Source organism: Pan troglodytes, chromosome X (assembly GCF_028858775.2).
Source record: "Pan troglodytes isolate AG18354 chromosome X, NHGRI_mPanTro3-v2.0_pri, whole genome shotgun sequence".
NCBI lineage: Eukaryota > Metazoa > Chordata > Mammalia > Primates > Hominidae > Pan > Pan troglodytes.
Window position 1 is genome coordinate 32,780,503 of NC_072421.2, and position 24,049 is coordinate 32,804,551.

Here is a 24,049-nt window from a genome sequence, read left to right on the forward strand (position 1 = left end):
TCCTTTCAGGGATTGGACGTTCTTTCTAACATACCTCTTACATATTGTGCATTAATTTAAAAAATAAACGCTTTATGGCTTCACCTCTGCCTGTGTATTGATGGTGCTTTTAGTGTTTCACCTTTGCTGTTCCGCTAACATATCCTCAATAAATCGATCCCAAGTGCCAGAAAGCAAATAACCCTTTATTTTTTGCACATTTAGAATGTTTCCCCAAAAAAGGAGGGAGACGGCAGATATTAGAGAGTGCCTACCGCGTGGTGTTCAATCACAATAGGCCCTTCGATTAATATTTATTCATTTTGACATCCCAACTTGTTCTAGTCTGTGATGGGGTCTTTAACCTGGCGTCTGTGGATGGGATTAAGGGAGGTCCCAGTATCGCAGGAATTATATTACATAAGGTAAATACCTTTGCTTTGTGAGTCAGGTGTTACATTCCATTTCACAGTGGAAGATTATTGAGATCCAGCAACATACCCACATCATTGATAATTGGGAGACATGGGGTTGTATACCAGCCCTGTGTTACTCTAAAACACATGCTTGCTTCAACATGCCACACTGCCTTCTTACAGAGCTGTGAAGAAGTTGAAATCGCGAAAGCTATTAAAGATCAAGGCAGATAAACTTCATATTATGCAGCCTTCTTGTGAGTATAATTTTCAATTATCTCCAGTAACCTTAACTACATACAAAACTATCATACATCAATGATGGATACAGAATTAATCTCATTTGAATCAAATCTTTGAAAGAATTTCAACTGTTGATATAATTTTGAAAACAAACTTTTTTCAATTGAGGCATAATTTGCATATAATAAAGTGCAAAAGTCTAAGTGTTTGGATGGACGTGTTTTGACAATTGAATGTATCTATGTATTCACCACCTGAACAAAATAGACAACATTTCCATTACCCCGAAAAAGTCACTAATGCCTCTGTCCACTCAATTCCAACCCTCACCCAGAGGTAACCACTTTCTTAATTCTATTACCGTAATTGAGTTTTGCTGTGCTTTAACTTCATGTAAATACCCATATTTGTGTCTATGACTTTTTGCTCAGCATAATATTTTTGAGATTCATTCACATGGTTGCTTTTACCGTTGGTTTTTCCTCTATTCACTGCCGAGTAAAATTCCATTAATGGTTTAACAGAGGCATCAACTTTTTGTGAGGTAGTGAGGGAAGGAGGAGGGAATGACTGCATTTCATGTGATACGTAAATGGAAAGAAGCACCTAGCTACACAAAGAGAAAAGGAAGAGCATTCTAGGTCTAAGAACAGAGAAACACGTGCAAAGGCCCTGAGATGTTTTAGAAAGTGAGGAAGCACTAATATGATTATCCTATATGGATTGAGAAAGGTTGACTTAAGAAGAAAATGGAAAAGATAGAAATATAATAGATTCATGATGCGTTGTAATCCATTGTATTCTAAGCCATAAGAAAGAGTTGGGTGTTCATCCTAAGAAGATAAATCCATGAGGGCCTTAAGCACAGAAATGCCTTTATCTAGCTGACATTTTGAGAAGATCCGTTTTGCTGTGGTGTAGGATTGAATAGGAAGAGAATAACAACAGTAGTGAGAGAATGTGACCTAATCTGGCAAGAGGGCAGAGGTGACCTGGCCTAAGATGGGGGAGATGCAGAGGAAGAGAAGGCAAATTCAAAATAAATTTTTGGAGACAGAAGTTGCATTGCATTACTTGCTTATAGATTAGATATAAAATGGGAGATAAATGATGGAATCATGTGGACTCTGCTTACCAATCAAGTAGATAAGAAGAAGATACTAATGTGAAATAGATGAGGGCTGGGGAAGAGGAAAGATTTTAAATAACATGTCAAAGCTGCATGTACGGCAGCCAATGAATTGTGTCATATGCTCAGGTGAACAAGCAGGTTTGGAATCAAGAGAAATATGGGATGGAGAGATAGAGGAGTTATTCAACTAAAGATGGCAGTGAAGTCCGCAAAAATGGATGCTATCACCTAGGAGGAGAGTGAAACCAGAAACCCTAGGATTGAAGGTATAGTCTCAAACTGTGACATACCTACCTCCGAGGAATTTGGAACAACTCACTGGGACACAAAAGAAAACTGTGAATGCTTCTATTTGTGTTTGCATTTATATTCATTGATTTCTATTTTCACATATGTTTACATGCTTAGTCATATTCATATATGATTTACAAATAAATGTACATTTTTTGGGAATAAATGTGCTTATAAGTTTTGGTTCAATTAGAAAGCAGTCTTGAAATTTTGAAGACCATTGCCTTAGAGGTCAAGAGGCGGAGGAGGAGCTAGCAGAAACAGCTGAAAAGAAGAAGCCAGTGAGCTTCAACAGAAGTTATTGTTTCAAGAAGAAAGGGAGTATTCTGTTGTTCCCTCTTTCTACCTGTGCAGTTGTGGGAAATGTGAACTCATAGTTTGTCTCGTGTGGTCCTGTTCCAAATGCCATACTTGCTGGAAATAGAGTGCAGAGCATCCATAAAACAGTCTATAAGACTAAGCATATATAAGGCTGCCAAAGAAGTCATTTGTTACTATCTTCCCATTCATTTTCTCAAGTCTAGTTCTTCTGCTGGCCTGTGGTTAGGGGGTTTATTCTGAGTATTTCCCTGTGTCTTTAAAACTTCACATTTATATTTGACGGTATTCCATGAAATCATTAGGTTACTTGTCAGGTTTCAAATATTACATGAACTATTTTGGAAAAAAATGTACATTTCGGGCACATTTCCAGTCCTAAACAATATAAATTATAGCCAAGTATGGCATTTAGCCATTAATGCTGTCTTTCACTTCAGTAATGTAAAGAAATAATAGGCTTATGACAACTTGGATAATACATTTAAGCTTCTACATTATTGCTCCAGATATAAAAAAAAATTTTCACTTCACAGTGGTTCTACCTTGAAGAAAGAAAACCAGGCTCCAGATATAAGCCTGAAACTTTCCTGAGTTTCTGACTTTTGCCAGCCATTTCATCACACTAACAACATAAACCTTAAATAGTTAAAACAAATGTAAGGCATTGATGTTATATATTCAAATGGATATACCATGGAAAAAAGAACCTATTACCGAATATTTAGTTTGCTTCAGGCTTCGCAATCATTACAGATTCCACATTTAATATATATGTGCTGATTGAGTTGTCTTCATTATTTCTTAAAAAATATCTCCAATGTTCAATCTATTGATCATGTTGAAAGAAAAAGGGTTTAGATGAGCTGTACACATACTTATATACTCTCGGGATCATGATACAACAAGACAGGTGGCCGGGCGCGGTGGCTCACGCCTGTAATCCCAGCACTTTGGGAGGCCAAGGTGGGCAGATCACGAGGTCGGGAGATCGAGACCGTCCTGGCTAACACGGTGAAACCCCGTCTCTACTAAAAATACAAAAAAATTAGCGGGGCGTGGTAGCCAGCGCCTGTAGTCCCAGCTACTCGGGAGGCTGAGGCAGGAGAATGGCGTAAACCCGGGAGGCAGAGCTTGCAGTGTGCCGAGATCGTGCCACTGCACTCAGGCTGGGTGACAGAGCGAGACTCCATCTCAAAAAAAAAACAAAACAAAACAAAAAAAAAACAAAAGAGAAAACAAGACGGGTGACTTTGAATTTTAATGAACAAGTTAGAACCCTCCCCCAACATCTGGTTTTAAATGCTATTACTTTCGGTATGTATTGCTTATCTTAATGAGTATGATGAGCTTAAATATTAGCTTATCTTCGGGTCCCTCTCTTTTTTATTTTAATTTTTGTGGGTACACCGTAGGAGTATATATTTGTAGGGTACATGAGATGTTTTGACACAGGCAGGCAATGGGTAATAATCACATCATGGAGAACGGGGTATCCATCCCTTCAAGCATTTCTCCTTTGTGTTACAAACAATCCAGTCACACTCCTTTAGTTATTTTTAAATGTACAAGTAACTCATTATTAACCATAATCATCCTGTTGTTTGATCAGATCAAATAGTATGTCTTATTTTCCCTGTAGAATTATTTGGAAATTTTCTGTTTATGTTTTCATGAGCTTTGGGATTTGGGGAAGAATTTCAGCATTTTTGACTTAAGATATAGTTGGTTCACTTAGCCCAGCAGTGAACTTCAGGGGGTCAATAGCATGCAAATATGTATTTAAATATTAAACATTTTTGTTTCTGTTAACATCAAAAATTTATTGGACATTTAATCTTTTAACAGAAAATATCTCATGGTTTCATATGAAAAGTGGATGTTCTTCACATTTTATTTATTTCAAATAATTTACATTTATTTTTACTTATTTGAATTGGAAAATATAAGTTGTATATATCACGTATTATACAACACATTGTATTGAAAAATGTGGAATAGCTAAAATGAGCTAATTAACATATGCATTACCTCACATACTATTTTTTTGCGGTGAGAACACTGAAAATCGACTCTCTTAGTAATTTTCGATAATATATTATTATTAATTATAGTCACTATGTCATACAAAAGATCTCATGGACTTATGTCTCCTATCTAACTGAAATTTTGTATCCTCTGACCAACACAGCCCTTTTGTATCCTTTGATTTTAAAAAAGGCATTGTTTAATTTTAACAGTGTCAAGACTTTTAATGATACCAGGTCCTGAAAATGTCAGACTGTGTTCCCCATACAGTTTCTTTAGCATGAAAGGGGTTGTATGCATTTGAAATATAGTAGTTGATGAACATCTTTTAGATTTTTCAGTAGAATTAAAACTGGATGATAAAAATTCAGCACATATCAACTATATTCCAAAAATCAATAAAAGTGCCTAGGAGAAACATTTAAAAGGTTAAGGAAATTAAGAAAATGGATAATAAGATAATTTAAGAAAAATTATCCAAAACTTAGAAGTAAAACAAAAGATGATTGTGTGTGTTTCAAAATAATGGTAGCGTTGTTTCCTAACAAACTCCTCACACCCTCACAAGAGCTTCAATATTTTCAGAGTAAAGCAACTCTTACTGTTTACTATTAATTTGGGCCCACACATGTTACAACGCTATGAAGTTCAATGCAAATTTTAGAAAACTGATATGATGTAAATGACTTTTTACCCAGTAGAGGATATAACCCCAAAGGCTGTAGGGTATCAACGAGTTTAGTATCTTATTCACTCATCTTATTCCAGAATACTTTTTTAAAAATTCACTGATTATAGAAGCATTTGTTTCTTGTATTCTCTTTTGAACCAGTTTTGTCTTCCTACCAGCTCTCCAATTACTGTATTAAATAAAACCTACCATGAGTTCACTATGATTTACATGAAAATTATGTTTCTTCATAAAATTTCACTTTGCTGATAGGTGGTAGAACTATGAATTTTCTTTGTACTTTTCTCTATTATTCAAAATGTCCCCAGTATACTCCGAACAAAATTAAACATTTAATTGGAAAAAATACATGCTATATGAAAATCTATTTAGCTTCGTGTTGCCTTAGGTATGCAAGATGTTACATATCATACAAAAAAAATCTAAGCCACCAAAGATAAAACAGTTTTGCAATCAATAGTGTTTTTCCTTTTCTCTTCCATCAGCAGCACAGCGATGTACAATAAGGAAATAAAGTAAACTTTAGAAATATGAAATGTGTATACGTATTGACGTGCTTATTGTGAATGCGATGAGAAAGGCAAGTCAGGACAGTGAGAGTTAGGTTCATTACACTGCATTCTCACACTATAAATGAAAGAGTAGCAAGTATTGGCTAAAATTCAATAACTTCCATGGCCAAGATACATACTATAATTTGAACATTGATTCCCTTTGAGAAGCTTTCTCCTGAGGCACCATCAAGACAGATATCATAATTAGTAGTTCAGCTAGGGGTTGGACCACAAATGTCAACCTTAACAAACTACAGAACACCCTCCACATTTGCTTCAGCACTGACAGTTTAGAACACTCCCTGGTGGCCAAACTCACTTGTTTTCACCTTTGAAATGAGTTAGTTTTCACTGAGTGCTGTTGGGTACTGAGCCACTAGCAGAAGTGAGGATGTGCGGTCTGATGACTCACGGTTGCACGCCACTAAATACTGCCAATTACACACATTTTTCCCCTTGCAAACTTTTGGGGAAGGGGGAGGGGTGTGAAGGAGGAGGGGTGTGAGCAGCTGCATATAAGGAGTGCCTATACTTTCTTTCTTTTCTTTTCTTTTTTGAGACAGTCTTACCCAGGTCGGAGTGCAGTGGTGCTATCTCAGCTCCCTGCAACCTCTGTCTCCCAGGTTCAAGCAATCTTCCCGCCTCAGCCTCCTGAGTAGCTGGGACTATCAGCAAGTGCCACCACGCAAGGCTTTTGTGTGTGTGTGTGTGTGTGTGTGTGTGTGTGTGTGTGTGTGTATTTTTAGTAGAGGTGGAGTTTCACCCTGTAGGCCAGGCTGGACTCAAACTTCTGGGCTCAAGCAATACTCTCGCCCCAGCTTCCCAAAGTGCTGGGATTACAGGCTTGAACCACCATGCTTGGCCAGGAGCACCTATAGTTTCTACCTCAAAAACATAGCCCCCATACCTTTCCACAGATTATATTGTTACTTTTGATATTGAACTTCTTTTCATTGTAAAAGCCTGGAGAAAATTTAAGGCTGTTTATATATCTGTTTTCTAAATCAGCACACCAACTGTGAACTCTGCACTTTTGAATTGGGATGAGAGAATGGAAAGAAAAAAGGTTGGGAGAGGAGCGGAGCTGGGAAGAAAGGTGATCTCTAGTCCTTTTTCCTCCACTCCCTGCTCCAGCTCACTTTTCCAATCAGTTTTTATAATAAGCATTATTTATTCTCCTACAAAAGTCTCAAAGTTTACTAGTTATAAAAAACTCATGATGCTTTATTAAATAGGGTAAATTTGACTTTGTAAAGCAAAAATAACAAAATACGTAATTTGTAATTTTCAAAATATACACATGTAATTTGAAATTACACGTAATTTCATATTATGCATGTGTGTAATGCAAGCACATATGTAACACGTGTAACAATACATATGTAACGTGTTACATATGTAACACGTTACATATGTGTTGCATACATATGCACGTGTTAGGTAACGTGTTTTACATGTCACATGTAACAATCAATTTCACATGTAACATCAATTACATATGTGAAAACACACATATGTAATCACACACATATATAATTTGAAATTTTTCATAGCCACATTTTTAAAAGCAAAATGAAGTCAATTTAATTATATATTTTATTTAATCAACTATAATAAAACCATAATTTTAACATGCAATAAATGAGCATTTACTTCCTTTTTGGTTCTAAGTATTCAAACCCTGGCATGTGTGTTATACTCAGTGCCCATCTCAATTAGTACTAGCCGCATTTTAAGAGCTCAGTATCTTATCTGGCTAGGGGACACTGAATTGGACTTTGCAGCTCTAAAGAGAGACCTCACATTGTGATTTTTATTGTCAGGCAAATTTCAAAATTATTTCTCTGCTTGGATGAGGCACCACGTCTCACTCCTTGCAAATACATCACTCTCACTACCAAATCCTGGATTAGTTCAGTGTTGATGTCATATTGTTATGAGCTCACAACACCTGTAGCATTCACACAAATAGGATACAGTGGTTTACCCCTTATCTGTAGGGGATACATTCCAAGACTGCCAGTGGATGTCTGAAACTGCAGATAGTACTGAGCCCTATATAAACTATATGTACTTATGATAAATTTTAATTTATAAATTTGGTGCAGTTAAGAGATTAAAAATCATGAATAAAAATAGAACAATTATAACAATACATTGTAATGAAAATCATGTGAATGTGATCTTTCTTTCTCTCTCTTAAAATATCTTATTGTATTGTAGTCACCTATTTTCAGACAGCAGTTGACCACGTACATTATGGCTACATCATTACCACCATCTGTGGTTTTCCTTTAAGGGTGAGACTATTTATATGCAAATTCAAACCCCCCCCTAACAAGGAGGCCATATTTAGATTACCTCCTGGAAAGTTACTTAACTCTCTGGAATTTGAATTTAAATAAAGAGTAGACTTCTTATTTCATTTTGGGTTTTGAGAACTATATCAAGAGCTCAATATCCTGTGAATGAAATACTGATCATGCAAACACAGCCAAAGATTGTCTAGGGAAAATGCTGAAGGGAACTTTCCAAATCCACTATAGTTCTTCTTTCTTACCATTCCATTTATGGGCTGTCCACTTATTCCCTGGCATCTGTCCTGTGCCCCTTTCTGATTGTAAGTACAGTCAACAATGATACAGGCAAAGTCATTCGCTTATCTGTTTCTTTAAGACTCCAGTGCAATGATACGATTAGACTTCCAAATTCTCATAAGTCAAAAGGTACAAATCCCTGAAAACTGCTGAATGAGTATTGACGTGTTGGCAGTTACAGCTTATGATAGAATTTTTATTTTCAAAAGAGAAATTTAATTCAGGGATATCACTATACGTATATCCTTTCATTTCCTTTTTGGGAACTCTATAACAAGCCATACTTGTTTCATTGCTGGATCTCTTATTTCCCGGAATAATACTTGTCACACAGTAGGTCAACAAATATTTGGTTAATTTATGTATTGAGAGAATTGCTTGGCACAATTCAACCCTCTCAAAGTTTATGCAGGTGAGCACCGTGCAGTATAGTCTCCTTTGGCAGCAAGAGCTTAATATCTGATTTTGAGAGAGCTGAGAATGATATGCAAAACAGCATTAGTTTCTTCCCTATATTTTTAATTACAGTAATGCTGTCTTTTAAAATAAGACTCCTGAGTACTTTATGATCATAATAAATCCATCTTAATTGCATTCACTGCTTTATTTTCTTTTTTATTTCTTTTGAGACAGAGTCTCACTCTGTTGCCAGGCTGGAGTGCAGTGGCACGATCTTGGCTCACTGCGACCTCCGCCTCTCGGGTTCAAGCGATACTCCTGCCTCAGCCTCCCAAGTAGCTGGGACTCTTGGCATGCACCACCACGCCTGGCTAATTTTCATATTTTTAGTAGAGATGGGGTTTCGCCATGTTGGCCAGGATGGTCTCGATTTCTTGACCTAGTGATCTGCCTGCCTCGGCCTCCCAAAGTGCTGGGATTACAAGCGTGAGCCACCACACCCAGCCCACTGCTTTATTTTCAAGCATAAAACATATACAACACCTTCAGATGGATGCTAAAGTAGAAATAAACTGTTTAAAAATGATTGTCATGTGGTATGTCTGAGAAGAAAATAAGCATCACAGGATCACAAAATCTGTTAAATATCTGTCTCCAATCATGACTTGAAGTTGCACTCTTTCAAGTATGCTAAACTGCAGTTTTCCTTTAAAGTTCAAACCATAATTATAATGTAAAAACCCAGGAAGTATACAGCAAACCGTAAGTATCCTAAACAAACTTAAATCTTGAAAAGTGCAAATCTCATCCCCAAAAGCCTTTGCTCAAACACATTCTGCAACTGTGGTTTATAGGCTAAAACACAGACTTGTCTGTGTGTACCATGTAATGTCCTTTGCAAAGTTTTCCTAACCTACCTGTCTAGCCCATGCAATCACCCTCCATCTGGAGGCCTGGGATCCCAAAGCTTTTGCCACTTAATATTGGTTGCCATTCTCCAAGCTGGCTTTTCCAGACTGAGGTCATCTCTTCTGTTTCTATAAAACTTTTGAAATACAGTTATTATGGAATTTTTAAAAACTATTATGCTATATCATAACTTTGAGGTTTATGTATCTATCTCTCCCTGCACTAGACTGGCTTTCTTGAGTGTTGGAAATATGATTGATTCCTTATTCCCTCACATAAAGGCAGGCATCTGCCTCCCTGACTGAGGTAGGGTCACTGCACAAGTAGTATTGTTTTCCTCAATGTTGAAACTTTTGGTCTGCAGCACTGTCCTGAAACTTAAGAAAACTATGTTGAATGAGCCAAAGAAGGCTGATATTCAGGGAACACTAAATTTTAAGGAAAAGCAGTTTTGCCTGTAGGGAACCATGTCTTATGGTGGGGTTTTCTCTTGAGGGTATTCTGAAAGGGAGGCAATTACTAAATCCTTGGCTATGATCTTCAAAGGGCTTCTGCCCTGTGGAAACCAAGAGGCTTTCTTAGAGACCATCAGCCCTTGCTATACACAATCCAATGCTCATGTCCTCCATTTGACAGCTGCTTGCTAAATTCCTCCGTCACCTCAGTAACCTATGTCTTAGAGTGATACAGAATCCACCAAATCTATATATCAAAAAGAGATTACCATGAGAGTAACAATGTAATTGAAGGCACTTCTTAAATTATGAAGTGCTTTGTTATGTTATGACTACTGCTATTATCATCAACAACCCTAACATCATCTCTAATAACAACTCCTTTTAACATCCTTCTTTTAATACACTATGGGTCAAATTATAATTATATTAATAAATATGTTATGTCTCAACTTTACTGATGACAATATAAAATAAGTTTAATTAGAGCTCTACTCATAACTAAATAACATTTTTATGAATAAAAGAAGTTTCATCTTCATCACTTAATATATTTAAGGTCTCTTAGGAAGACCTTGTCCTGTAGTCAGTGGTATTATTCTTTTTATTAGTTTCCTCAAGATTTATTAGGCAGAGCAGTGACTTAATGTTTTTGGCTTAACATTTCTAACTTCTAGCTGATGAACAGTAAAAAAATATGGTGTTTGAATCCCAGATTCTTCATTTATTAGCTTTATGGTTTGGGATAAAGCATTTAAACTTTCCGAAATTTTTGTCTAAGAGTTATAAGAATACCTTTTCTACCTATCTTGCTGGGAGTATTTGAAAATCACATGAAGTCACATTCTTGGTAATTTTTAAAACAGCATGCAAAAGCAAGGCACTAAACCAACTTTATAAATTATTGCAATGAAATAAATCTTGTATTACATCTTTCTGTGTATATTCTTGTAAAGTTGATTTTGTACTATTTTCCAAAAGTATTAGTTTTCTGAACTGGCTTCTTGATTTTCTAAAACTTATACTTCCTTACACTCACCATATTACAGCCTTGTGACACTCAACCAGAAATCACCCAACACACACATACACATACAACTGTATTAGTCCCTTCTTGCATTGCTATAAAGAAATACCTGAAACTGGGTGCTTTAAAAAGAAAAGGGGTTTTCTTTTGACTTACGGTTCTGCAGGCTGTACAGGAAGCATGTCACTGGCATCTACTTCTGGTGAGAGCCTCAGGAAGTTTACAGCCATGGTGGAAGGCAAAGGGGAGAGCAGGAAAGAGGTGGGGGTTGAGGTCTCATACTCTTTTAAACAACCACATCTAGCATGAACTAACTTGTCACCAAAGGGATCATTCAGGAAGGATCCACCCACATGATCCAATCACACCTACCAGGCCCTGCCTCCAACATTGGAAATCACATTTCAATATAAGATTCGGAGGTGATAAACATCCAAACCATCTCTCTCTCTCTCTCTCTCTCTCTCACACACACACACACACACACACACACACACAGTCGCAATTAAAACAAAAAATCTGTGAAACATCTATTTGTGATGACTGCTGGTATTTTCTATTTTGTTTCACTAAAAATCAAAGGCCGGTGTTGATCCACAAACTAAGTTTATGATTCACAGTTTGGAAAATGAACACTAGCATACTAGATTTAAAAAATGAAATTAACCAAAACAAAACCAACAATAAAATAAAAAATGTCCTCAGCATTATTTTGTGCCACTTCTTTCCATGCATCCACACGCTTACCAAGAGTTCCTCTCATCTTGTCATTATCATACCACAAGTTTTTCTGACACCATCACTTTTCAACGTTTTCTCATTTTCATGGATTTACAATTCTCTCCCTTATTTTCATATCGCTCTCTCTATGAAGCTTTCCCAATTCTTCTGGCTAGTTACTCTTTGGGTTGCCTCTGCTCTGACTCGTCAGTGGTGTACCGACCTCTATTATATCTATTAGATGCTATTTTTATGGCTTAAATGTCCATTTGCTAATTATACCACTTAAATGCTTCAATTGTTTAAATGTCCATCAATTTCAGCAAACCTTGGATTATATGTGAATAGGTTAGGATTGTATCAATTTCAATATCCTGAGCACCTAGCATAGAGCCTGACACAGAGCAGCTCCAAAAGTAAAAGTTTTCTGAATAAATGTGTTGATTTTAAAGGTTAGGTGAAATGTAGAGAAGTGTCAAAGTACACAAGATGTTCAGGTTTTCTAAGATAAAGGTAATCTCCCTGGTGTGATTCTGTCCTGCACAGCTGTTCTCTTGAGCAGTGGTCCTTTATCATCATCTGCCTTCTCTCCCACCTAAGTGCGTCCTGCCACCCGATGGACGATGATGGACATGAGTCCTCTGAGGCCCCAAAACTATCTTTTTGGTTGTGAACTAAAGGCCGACAAAGATGATCACTTTAAGGTGGATAATAATGAAATTGAGCAACAGTTATCTTTAAGAACGGTCAGTTTAGGGGCTGGTGCAAAGGATAAATTGCACATTGTTGAAGCAGAGGCAATGAGTTACAAAGGCAGTCCAATTAAAGTAACACTGGCAGCTTTGAAAATGTCTGTACAGCCCATGGTTTCCCTTGAGGGCTTTGAAATAACACCATCAGTGGTCTTACGGTTGAAGTGTGGTTCAGGGCCAGTGCATGTGAGTGGACAGCATTTAGTAGCTGGGGAGGAAGATACAGAGTCAGAAGATGAAGAGGAGGAGGATGTGAAACTCGTAAGTCTATCTGGAAAGCGATCTGCCCCTGCAGGTGGTAGCAAGTTTCCACAGAAAAAAGTAAAACTTGCTACTGATGAAGATGATGATTTTGATGATGATGATGATTTTGATGATGAGGAAACTGAAGAAAAAGCGCCAGTGAAGAAATCTATATGAGATACTCCAGCCAAAAATGCACAAAAGTCAAATCGGAATGGAAAAGACTCAAAACCGTCAACACCAAGATCAAAAGGACAAGAATCCTTCAAAACAAGAAAAAACTCCTAAAACACCCAAAGGACCTAGTTCTGTAGAAGACATTAAAGCAAAAATGCAAGTAAGTATAGAAAAAGGTGGTTCTCTTCCTAAAGTGGAAGCCAAGTTCATGAATTATGTGAAGAATTGCTTCCAGATGACTGACCAGAGGCTATTCAAGATCTCTGGCAGTGGAGGAAGTCTCACTGAGAAAATAGTTTAAACAATTTGTTAAAAATTTTCCATCTGATTTCGTTTCTGTAACAGTAGATATCTGGCTGTCGTTTTGATAATGCAGAATGAGAACCTTCCCTACCATGTTTGATAAATGTTGTCCAGATTCCATTGCCAAGAATGTGTTGTCCAAAATGCCTGTTTAGTTTTTAAAGATGGAACTCCACCCTTTGCTTGGTTTCAAGGATGTATGGAATGTTATGCTAGGACATAGTAGTAGCAGTGGTCAGACATGGAAATGGTGGGTAGACAAAAATATACATGTAAAATAAAAGTATTTTAATAAAGTAAAAAAAAATGATAAAGATAATCACATTAGAAGATTCATCTCTTGGATGCAACAGCTAGGGTAGCCTCCCAAGCCCCGTGTGGTAGTAGTCAGTATCACTACTATGGTTTGAATGTTTTTCCCTCCAAAACTGATGTTGAAATTTAATTGCCATTGTGACAGTATTAAGGGGTGGGAGCTTTAGGAGGTGATTAAGGATTGAGGGCTCCACCCTCACGAGTGGGTTTGGTTCCCTTATAAAAGTGGGAGTTCAGCCCCCTTTTGATCTTTCTTGCCCTCTATTCGTCCATCATGTGATGACATATCAAGTAGGCCCTCGCCAGAGGCTGACACCTTAATGTTAGACTTGCTAGTCTCCAGAACTGTGAGCCAATACATTTTTGTTCATTACAAATTATTACCTAGTCTTAGGTACTTTGTTACAGCAGCACAAAACGTATTAAGAGAGTTACCTATTTATCTTTTCTGAACATCATTACAATTCCATTTCAAAATTTCTGCTCTTAATGATATCCCAAGGAGACTATAAAATATTTCAATAGTTCAGCCACTCTTCAATGAAATTATCTTGCATGGTCATGTACTCGTTAAATTGCCCTGACCACTGGTTATGAGATTAAATTTGAAAGTTCCTATGAACTATCAGTTGAGTGAATTTGCTTATTATAGCATATATCTTAATCATATGTTCATAAGCCTCCATTAAGCCAGGCTGCACAGTTTATTTTTTTAACAATTGCATTGTTTTAAAGTTACAGTTGTTTCAGCAATCCATTACTGGTATTTAAAACTACACACATTGTCCTTTTGTAAATACATACAACAGCCATAAATTATAAAAAAAATAGAAATTCAAGGATAAAATGTTTGAAAAATGTGTTATTTAAGATTAGCAGTAAAATTGGATTTTCAAATAAATCCATGTTAACTAGGATTTACAATACAAGCCTGTACTATTAGTTGTAAAGCCAGGATTTTGAGAACTATGCTGCCACATTAAATTTATTCATTTTCACAGCCTGCAGACATTTTAATGCCTGAGTAGCAATAAGAACAAATTACCAAAAAAACTTTTAATAGGGTATAATAAATTAAGACTGAATGGTAATGCAAACGTGGGTACAACAGGACAAAATTATGAATCTCATATAATGACCCAACAACACTTAGAGTGTGGAAACGACGTTGGTATTCTGGGATATACGACCACGGTTAATCCTAATTGTTTTTCCCTTGTCAAATAGAAATTGCACATCAATCTCAAAGTATTACAAACTGTTCATTACATGCAAATGGTTATGTTCTGCAGGCTCTCCAAGGGGACTCAACCTTCTTTACAAAAGGAGCCAGGCTAGAAGCAGAGTTTCTCTAATGACAGTAAGTATCCATTAGAGTTCCTGATATATAAGCAACAGAGACTGCCTCTGATTCCCAAAGTCAGGTTTTCCCAAGTCAGACTAGGTATCCCAGAGGTGTAATGGAGGACTGTCAATTAGGGGGCAGGAAAAATAACAGCTGGAAAAACAACCCACCATTTGTCCTAGGCCAGATCCAGTACTTTCTGGAGTGTTTACTTACTGCCCTTTGCTTTAGACGTTGTGCCTTAAGACGTTGAACTCATGAGACTGTGAGCTCATAAAGAGAAAAGGAGCTCTTAGTCAGCTCTGTATTCCTAGCAGCAAGCAGTATCTTCTTTGCACACAGTAGGATCACAATATATGTTTGTTACATGGGTTCTGGTATTTAACATATGCTCCAATGGGTAAGAGAACAGGGCCATCATATTGTTAAAGTATCAGACAATGTGAAAATTTTAAGTGCTCTGTACACAGAAGAGGTGAAGGAAGCTCAGTGTAAGAGAGAATGTTTTGGCTATGAAAAGCAAGGACAAACTTGGAGATCATTTGTCTCAGGTAATACAATAAAAGTATCATTTTTAAATTTATTTATGTATTTATTCATTCTACTGAATATTACATTTTCAACATATGAATCAATTTTTCTGTGTACCGAGGTATATTGGTGATCAAGAAAGACCAAGTACCCAAAATATGTTCATTCTAATGGAAAAGATAATAAACAGGAAAACACATACTACAGTTTCAGCAAGTGACAGTGTTATGAAGAAAGTTAAGCAGATCTCCCAGAAAGAGTTCAATTTTGTGTGTGTGCATGTGTGCGTACGTGTGTGTTTTCTTTAAGATGGGGGAGTTACAAAAGGCATATCTGTGAATATAAAATTAGAGCACAAATATATATAAAGGGAAGTGTACAAAAATTCTGAGAGGGAGTAGATTGGGACATGGTGAGAAACTGGAGATAGGGTAGAGCCCTCCGGTAGAGAGAAAAGCAAATTTAAAGGTAGAAACAAGCATTCTAGGGAACAGTAAGAAGGGATGTGAGAAGAAAACACCAAGATCAATATGGCTGGAACATCATCCTTGCAAAATATTATTTCATGAAAATTACTTCTATTAACTTTAATCTTACATTTCATTAAATGACAATTTCTGCTTCTCATTGCTTCCATAATGATGGTGCGCAGTTTTGTTTTGATTTTTTCTATTTGGAATTTGCAATCAGCATTCTTCTCATTTTTTGTAGTCTCTTACTCTCTTGATAATTTCATGCTCTAAGAATGGGAATCCCTTAGGGATGACATGTTTGTCCTGCATTTTAAGCAGTTCTTTAGCGTGGTTACTACAGTAAGTTATGTTTTTTGTTCTTGCTTCTTTCCAATAATGTATGAAAATCTGTCATCTTCTTAAACATGCCATGCTGGACAACAGAAGTCTAATAACAAGCCACTGAAATTATCCAATTATTTTAATATACTTATTTCTGAAAGATACGCTTGATGGGCAAGGATTGAAAGCCCCTCTCGGAATTTCTGCCTGGTACCACACTCCCAGTAAATCGGTTATTTACTACTTCTGAAAAGATGGATAGGGGCCAAAAAGTTGCAGAGGAGTTTCCAAGCAGCAATAAAAGGGTAACAATATTTACGCAAGGATGAAGTGCCCAACTGTTTAACTGTATTAAGAGACTTAACTCTCATGCCACTACCAGCTAATAACTTTGAAAAGCTCATTTTAAAATGTATTCCCACACTTACACATTGCTGTAACCTTAAAGTAAGTGACCAGAGACAAATTCTCTTAGCAGTAAATTTTCCCGCTGATTCCCTTATGCTAGTGTATGTCTTCTAGTTACAGAAACCAGGATAGCTTTGTGACCACAAAACAAAATCTTATGAAATTTTATTACTGCTGGGGAAATATAAAGGACAAGCAATGGTATGAATTATTCTTAACGTTAGGGTCCCAGTGAAGGGCAACAGATGGTAGAAATATTTACTCCAGTGATTTTTCCATCAAAGTTTCTATCAGCATTTGAATCTCAGCAGTGTGGCTGTTAAGAAGCCGTCAAACTCAGCAGCCAGCTGGTGAAATCACAATGTAAAAACTGACTATACAGAAAATATACTTGTATCTGATTTTTTTACATCATATGCCTTTTTCTAGATTATCCTTTAATTCAATCTGTATTAATATAAATTCACTTACCTCCTATAGAGTTCTTTGAGGCAGTAGATTGCCATGTTAGGTGTATCCTAATAAAAATACGAAAACTCATTCTCTGTAGCAGATACTGTCAGTGACCTATGCACATCTATTCAGCACTCATCATTTTTGTACAAGTCAATGACCTTTCAACGGCAGTACCTGTTAGATAAGGGCTTTCTGGGCTGCGAGTGCTGAAAGCAAGGCGAGAAGAATGAGAAAATCTGGGCATTTCCATTAAGAGGAGGACAGTCTTTTCATGGACTCGCTTGTCTCAAACTTTTGAGCAGGAGTCACTCCAACTCCATTGTGCTCTGTGAATCTAAACTCTTCAGAATTGGGTCCTTTAAAAAGTGCTTTAGAATTTTCTTCAATCACTAATAACCATGGTAAGGTAGAGCTGAAGAGCAGCTAAAAGGAGACCTGAAGAGCGGCTAAACTTGGCTTTGAGATTTTTGTACTCTTTTTTTGCCTTCTCTCAACTCCAAAGCACCAGTGCGCTCTTTCTTTCTCCCTTTTGTTCCTCATCTGAGAGATCACAGCAGGGTCACCATGCTATAACTACATGCTTTATATGTAATTTTCCATTCTCTCTGGACATTTCACATTTGAGAAAAGGGAGTGTATTTTTCTTCAATAGAATATGACGTTAAACTATAAGTTTTTCAACATTTGATGGTGGGACCATGTGAACATTAAAATATGACATATGTAATCCATATTTACTTCTGTATGCTCAATGACAATGAATAAATTTTTACTTTCATATCACAAAGTAAACAGTTTTTTATTACATTTCTTTACAGCAACATATATAAACGTATTGCACATTTACTATATAACATAGGTTATGGAGCAGTAAAACACACTAACATTGCAAAAGATACCAGAAAACCAATTAGCTTAACCTTAACAAGACTATATTTTTTCCCTAAAAACAGCAGTTTATTCATGTCAAAATAACACACTGGTGTTTCGCTCCCCATGTCTGCTTAACATTTGTTGATTTAGAGCCTAAAAAATTTCATCTAAACAATACCACTACTGTTAATGTCTTAAGGTCGATTTCAAATGGAATACCTTAAGATTTTAGGGTCTCAGGCTTGTATGTCTGTGACAACGTTCACATTTTTAATATGGTTCATTCAGCAGCATTATTTCATAAAACAGATGCCATTTCCATTAATAAAAATATTCAGCTGGTTTAAATACTTAATCTAATGGTAATTGTTATTGTTTCTACTGGCAACTACAAACATTTTCCATCTCATTCTATTATAGCCCATGTTTTAAAACTTATTTTTTCCTAGTCTCCAAGAACATGCTAGATTTAAATGTTAGGGCATTTTATAATTTCTACTTTCCTATTTTCACTGAAGGTACTTGAAAGCACACAAATTCACCCTGTCACTATATGAGCTAACATTATTTGTGTCACTTTCCTTCATGGTGTTCAGCTTTTCCTTTGAAAACTCCCATTAACATTTCTTCTTGTTAGTTAGGAAATGAGTAGGCAGAAGTGTCAGCTATCTGAAACAGATGCATTTGGCTGAATTGGAATTTTCCTCAATTCCTAATCCAAGAGCCCTTATGCTTTGAGAAGAAATTATACTACATAAAAATAAGGTTTTATGAAATTTCCAGGTTGGTTTTTCTGCAGTGTGGATGTTTAGAGACAATAATTCAGTAAATAAGTTTTAGTTTGTATTGATATGAACTAATCACTTATAAAGAGTGATTAGTTATAATAGGGGCTTACATTTAATGAGTAATTATTTTGTGGAAAATGCTATTCCAAGTGGCTTTATACACATCTCATTTATATTTCCATTTTAGAGAAGAGAAATCAGAGACATGAAAAGACTTAAGATATTTTCACAAGATTCTACAACTATTAAGCTAAAGGACCTGGGATTTGAATCCAAATACTTTCTGAGTCCAGCATTTAACCTCTCAACCCCCTTTCTAAACTTCTATTAGAGCCTAATGTGGATTGTCACTATTTTGGTGGATGATAAAACTTTGTATATGCACTCAATTACTGCTTGTTTAGTGAATGCATTAAGAGATGCTGATATCATTCAACGAATTTAATAAGCCAATTTGAGTGGCATATAACATGATCAATATTTTTCTCAGGTAAAAAATGGGATATTTTTAGAGAGGTTCTCCATAGTGGCATGGTATATTGCTTTGGAATATCTTCAAAAAGCACTAATTCATGTACTTAATTTTGTCTTTTACTTGCGACAGAGGAAAAAAATAGAGTTGCATGGAACCAGATTATCTTTCTGCTGCTATTGGCAGTCAGTATATTTTGAATGATAACACTAAGTCTCAGTTAAAGCACTAAATTCTTTTTTAAAGTGAAAAAAATATGATGCAATTTGATCAAAATACATAGGGACAAGTTTACAACATATATCTATTTGTTTATTTCATATCTAAAAGTTATTTCTTTACTGAAAATTGTACATATGAGGCTTCAGACTCCAACGTGCTTCTGCGAGTGTTTGTTTAATATATGGGCTGCTTGGTTGATTTTTTTCACAGTAACCATTACTGGCTCATGCCAAACAATTGTCTGCTAACAGCCACTGTCTACATCCTGTCTTCTAAAATAATTTCATAGTAAATATTGAAACTCATTCTCTTACTCATTATTAGTCAGTCAACAAAGGCCAAGATAGCAGAAATTACCAAAGCTTTGATTTGCCTTATTGATGAAGGTATCTTACAGGGTTGATTTTACCCATTTTAAGACAATTACTCAGAATGGAAAGATAACCTAAGGTACATTATGTGCGTGTATATGTATTCATGTGTGTGTGCATGCTCATGTGTGTGCACATGTTCATATGCATGATTTTGGACATAAAATAACCAGGAAAGAAATACCTTAACTGTTTGGGGGGTTTGTGATATCATTCACAGCTCTTTTCTGAAAGAATTTTTCCTTGGACATCTAGAATGATTTTTCTTATTTCATCTATAGATTGAGAAAAAATAGACTAAATAAAATAGTCTTTTTAAAATTATCCAGTTGGCCAGGCATGGTGGCTCACGTCTGCAATCCCAGCACTTTGGGAGGCTGAGACAGGCAGACCACCTGAGGTCGGAGATCTAGACCAGCCTGACGAACATGGTGAAATCTCGTCTCTACTAAAAATACAAAAATTAGCCAGGTGTGGGGGTGGGCACCTGTAATCCCAGCTACTCGGGAGGCTAAGGCAGGAGAATTGCTTGAAGCCTGGAGGCAGAGGTTGCAGTGAGCTGAGATCATGCCACTCCAGCCTAGGTGACAAAAGCAAAATTCCATCTCAAAAAAAAAAAAGTATCCAATTGAGGGGAAAAGTTTTGATAAAATGTTCATCAATTTCAACTAAACCACACTGTCAAGAAATGAGGACCATTAGACATTCTCTGAAAATTTTAAATTATGATATATTCACAAAATTGTGTAATGTTAATGTATTAAAAGATCAAATTACATCAAAATAGTTTGTTTTGGACTTGTTTTCAAGTTGGAGTAAAGGAGGCTGAACTTAATCTCCTGCCTGAAACACCTGAAACACTTAAAAAAAAAACGACAAAATATATGCTACAATGGTTTTCAACACATTGAACATCAGACATTGAAGGACAGTGATCCTTGCCAGGAGGCTTTTGTTAAAAGATGAAGCTGAGAGTTTCAGCAGCCCAAGGTTGACTAGTGATCACAGGGCAAAATACCAGAGAGGTGATACATACACAGAGGAAATTTTGGAGATTTGTAGAAAGCTTTATTTTATTCTTCATCTGAGTCTTGATCAGTTCATGTATGCAAGAAAACCACTCAAAGCTAAGGAAAGAACTTCATAAAAGAATTAAAGGAAACAATCACCAGAGCTCACACGTGGCTAGTAATACCACCTGTTCCCACGAGCCCCAGTGAAAAATTTTATCATTCACAGGACATCAGAGAGAGTACTCAGAAGGGTTTTGCCTCAGTAGTGGGGAAAAAGTAGCCCTAAACTTACACTGTTCTGGTCATAACAAAGCATAAAAGGAAGATTCTCAAAAGATCAGATTGTTTCCAAGTAAATTAACTGTGTTCCAGAACAAGGGTTGAGAATATTTATTTCAATATATTTGAATTTATTTGAAGTATCAAGCACGCACTAAGTTAAAATTCACAATGTCTGGCATATAGTCAAAATTTACCAGTCATCCAAAGAAGCAGTAAAACAACACACTTAATGAGGAGAAAAATAAATCAATTTAAATTAACCCAGAATAGACACAGATGATAAAATTAGTAGGGAAGAATATTCTAACAGTTATTATATCTGTATTCCATATAGTCAAGAAAGTAAAGACTGAACATGTTGAGTAGACACATGGAAGAAATAAAAAGACCCAAATTATACTTCTAAGAGATGAAAATGTCTGATGTTAAAAATATATACTACATGGGATTAGCCATAGATTAGACTTTGAAAAAGATTAGTCAATTTGACAACAGAGATTATATAAAACAAATTACAGAGAAAAGAGAGACCAAACAGAAAATGAACATAACATCAGTGAGTAGTGGGGCACTTTAAGGAGCCTAATAAATGTACAATTGGAGTTCCATTTTTTTTTTAAAAAATGGTTGAAAGGTTTCTAAATTTGATGAAATGTTAAATGCACAGATTCAAGAGCTTAACTGACTTCAAGAACAAGAAACATGAAGAAAACCACACCAAGTTACATCAAAACAAATTGCTTCATCGTAAAAGTACCCCCTAATTAACCTTCTACATACAAATCTCCATTTTACAATGGCTTTCCAAGAAACCCAGCCTGAAATATGTAGCAAAATTCATACCGAACAACTATCCTCCAAAGAGTAGAATGGAGGTACTTTTACAAATTTCTATGTTACTTGATTTTTTTCACAATAAGTACTAATTTGATAATAAAATATAAATTAAAATATATAACTACCTTGGGTTGGATATCATTGAAAATGGCAAGTGGTTTCTATATCTACCCCAAAACATTTTATATAACTCTAATATATTTCTGCCTCTCAGGCAGAGACCCCATTATGCTACATTAGCCCAAAATTCACTTCAGTGCTATTTTTAAAATGTATCTTCTATATTAAAGCAGATTGGGAATCCATACATTTCCTCTCTATACAAATGCCAACGCTGGTGTGCATACAAGTTTGATAGATACACATATAATTACACAAGATTTTAAAAATATTTTCTGTGTTTAAATAGCTTATCACATAAATAGGTGTTTAAATGCTTAACTCCTTAATATCAAAAGGCATATTTACTATGGAAACATATTTGAGAATGAAGACTTGTAAAGTCAAATGTGATATTGCTTTTGTGAATCCAGCATTTTGAAATATCTAAAGTATTTAATAAACTGCTGGGTGTTTTTTGCCCTCATCTGTCTTAATCAGTATTTTCTGGCATTAAAAATTGGCTACAATTCAAATCCACTTGATTGACTATTGCAACATGAACAATTTGAGCTAAAAAAGATGCAAAAATAATTAAGCCTTTGTGTAATAAACACAGTGTTTCTTATGCCTAAACTATGTAATTTAGCAACCAAATTATATCCTGGACAATCTAATCTATCTTTACCTGCATATTCAAAGGACACCACAAGTTGAAATTAAACTATACACTGATTATCATCCATATGCTATTTCTCTATTAACATAAACCATAAAAAAGTCAATAAGTACCAACAATTAACTCTGCATTGTTTTGGCCTCTGGACTATTTCAGAAGGCATTTTGTCAATAGAATATATAGAAATATTGCTATATCACTACAAAATTGTCTTTAGGGAAACAGAACTGTAATTTTATCATGATGGATATTTCTAGCAACTTCATTTTAGCTAAGTATGCCACAAGTTCTCCTTCTGGAAAGGTTCCAACATAAAGCCAAGATACACACTGCCCCAAAGCCACAAAACACCTTGCTGTTACGATGCTTCCCTTTGTCACAGATTCAATTATATTTTGCAGTTTATCAGATAAACCAGCTCCGTCCAGGCAAACTCTCTCATCCCGACACAAAAAGTCCATAGCACCGCTCTCTAATATTATCATTATGATAATTTTCTTTCTAGTAATATAATGATGACAACAAAAGTCTAAAGTAATTTCCATCACCCTTCACAACCTGATCTTTGAGAAGTTAAAGAGTCCAGATGTGCTGAAGATAAATACAATTTAGAAAAAACAAATCAAAGACTTACCTTAAGATACCATTTGTATTTAGCATGTTCCCAATTCTCAGGAATTTGTGTCTTTCTGAGAAACTGTTCAGCTTCTGTTAGCCACTGATTAAATATCTTTATATCATAATGAAAACGCCGCCATTTCTCAACAGATCTGTCAAATCGCCTGCAGGTAAAAAATATGGATCAAGAAAAATACATGGATTATGTAAAACAGATTATAGAGATATAGCATATATTTTTTGGTTATACTGACAAAGATATCACTCTGATAGTTTCTTGCATTTGCAGAGTTTAGTTTCAAGTAACAAATAAAAATTAATATATACACCTAGCATGTACCCACAACGTTTAAACAAATACTCAATATAAAAGATGATTTTAAATTGAAGGTTGCAATTTTTCCCTTTAAAATGAATATATTTATTGATTAAAAGAAAGATACAGCAACTATTTTGGACTATTAGCATTTTCTTTCCTAAAAATATATTTTTTTAATTCTAGAAATTTACAAATATCTTAACATTGTAATAAATTATTTGGAAGCAATATATTCAATTTCAAAATATTTTTGGATAAAAATTACTTCATAAATTCTATCACTTTCAATATTATTCTTGATCCAAAACTGTCTATTCATCAATTGAAAGGAGTAATAAGTTCTAGTGTTCTATTGCATAGTAAGATGAACAAAGTTACCAATATTGTACTGTA

At 35.6% G+C, this 24,049-nt stretch overlaps 1 protein-coding gene and 1 pseudogene across 14 annotated transcripts in view; one reads left to right on the forward strand and one right to left on the reverse strand.

Annotated features, from left to right (window-relative positions):
• The window catches only part of DMD (dystrophin), a 2,616,526-nt gene that overhangs the window by 1,077,619 nt on the left and 1,514,858 nt on the right, over window positions 1-24,049 (reverse strand). For all 14 annotated transcript variants that reach the window (XM_063804906.1, XM_063804905.1, XM_063804907.1 and 11 more), the window contains one exon: window positions 23,354-23,501. In XM_063804906.1, coding sequence (XP_063660976.1) covers window positions 23,354-23,501 — 148 coding nt within the window. The remainder of the gene's footprint in view (window positions 1-23,353; window positions 23,502-24,049) is intronic.
• Window positions 12,386-13,273, forward strand: LOC100615549 (nucleophosmin-like; annotated as a pseudogene).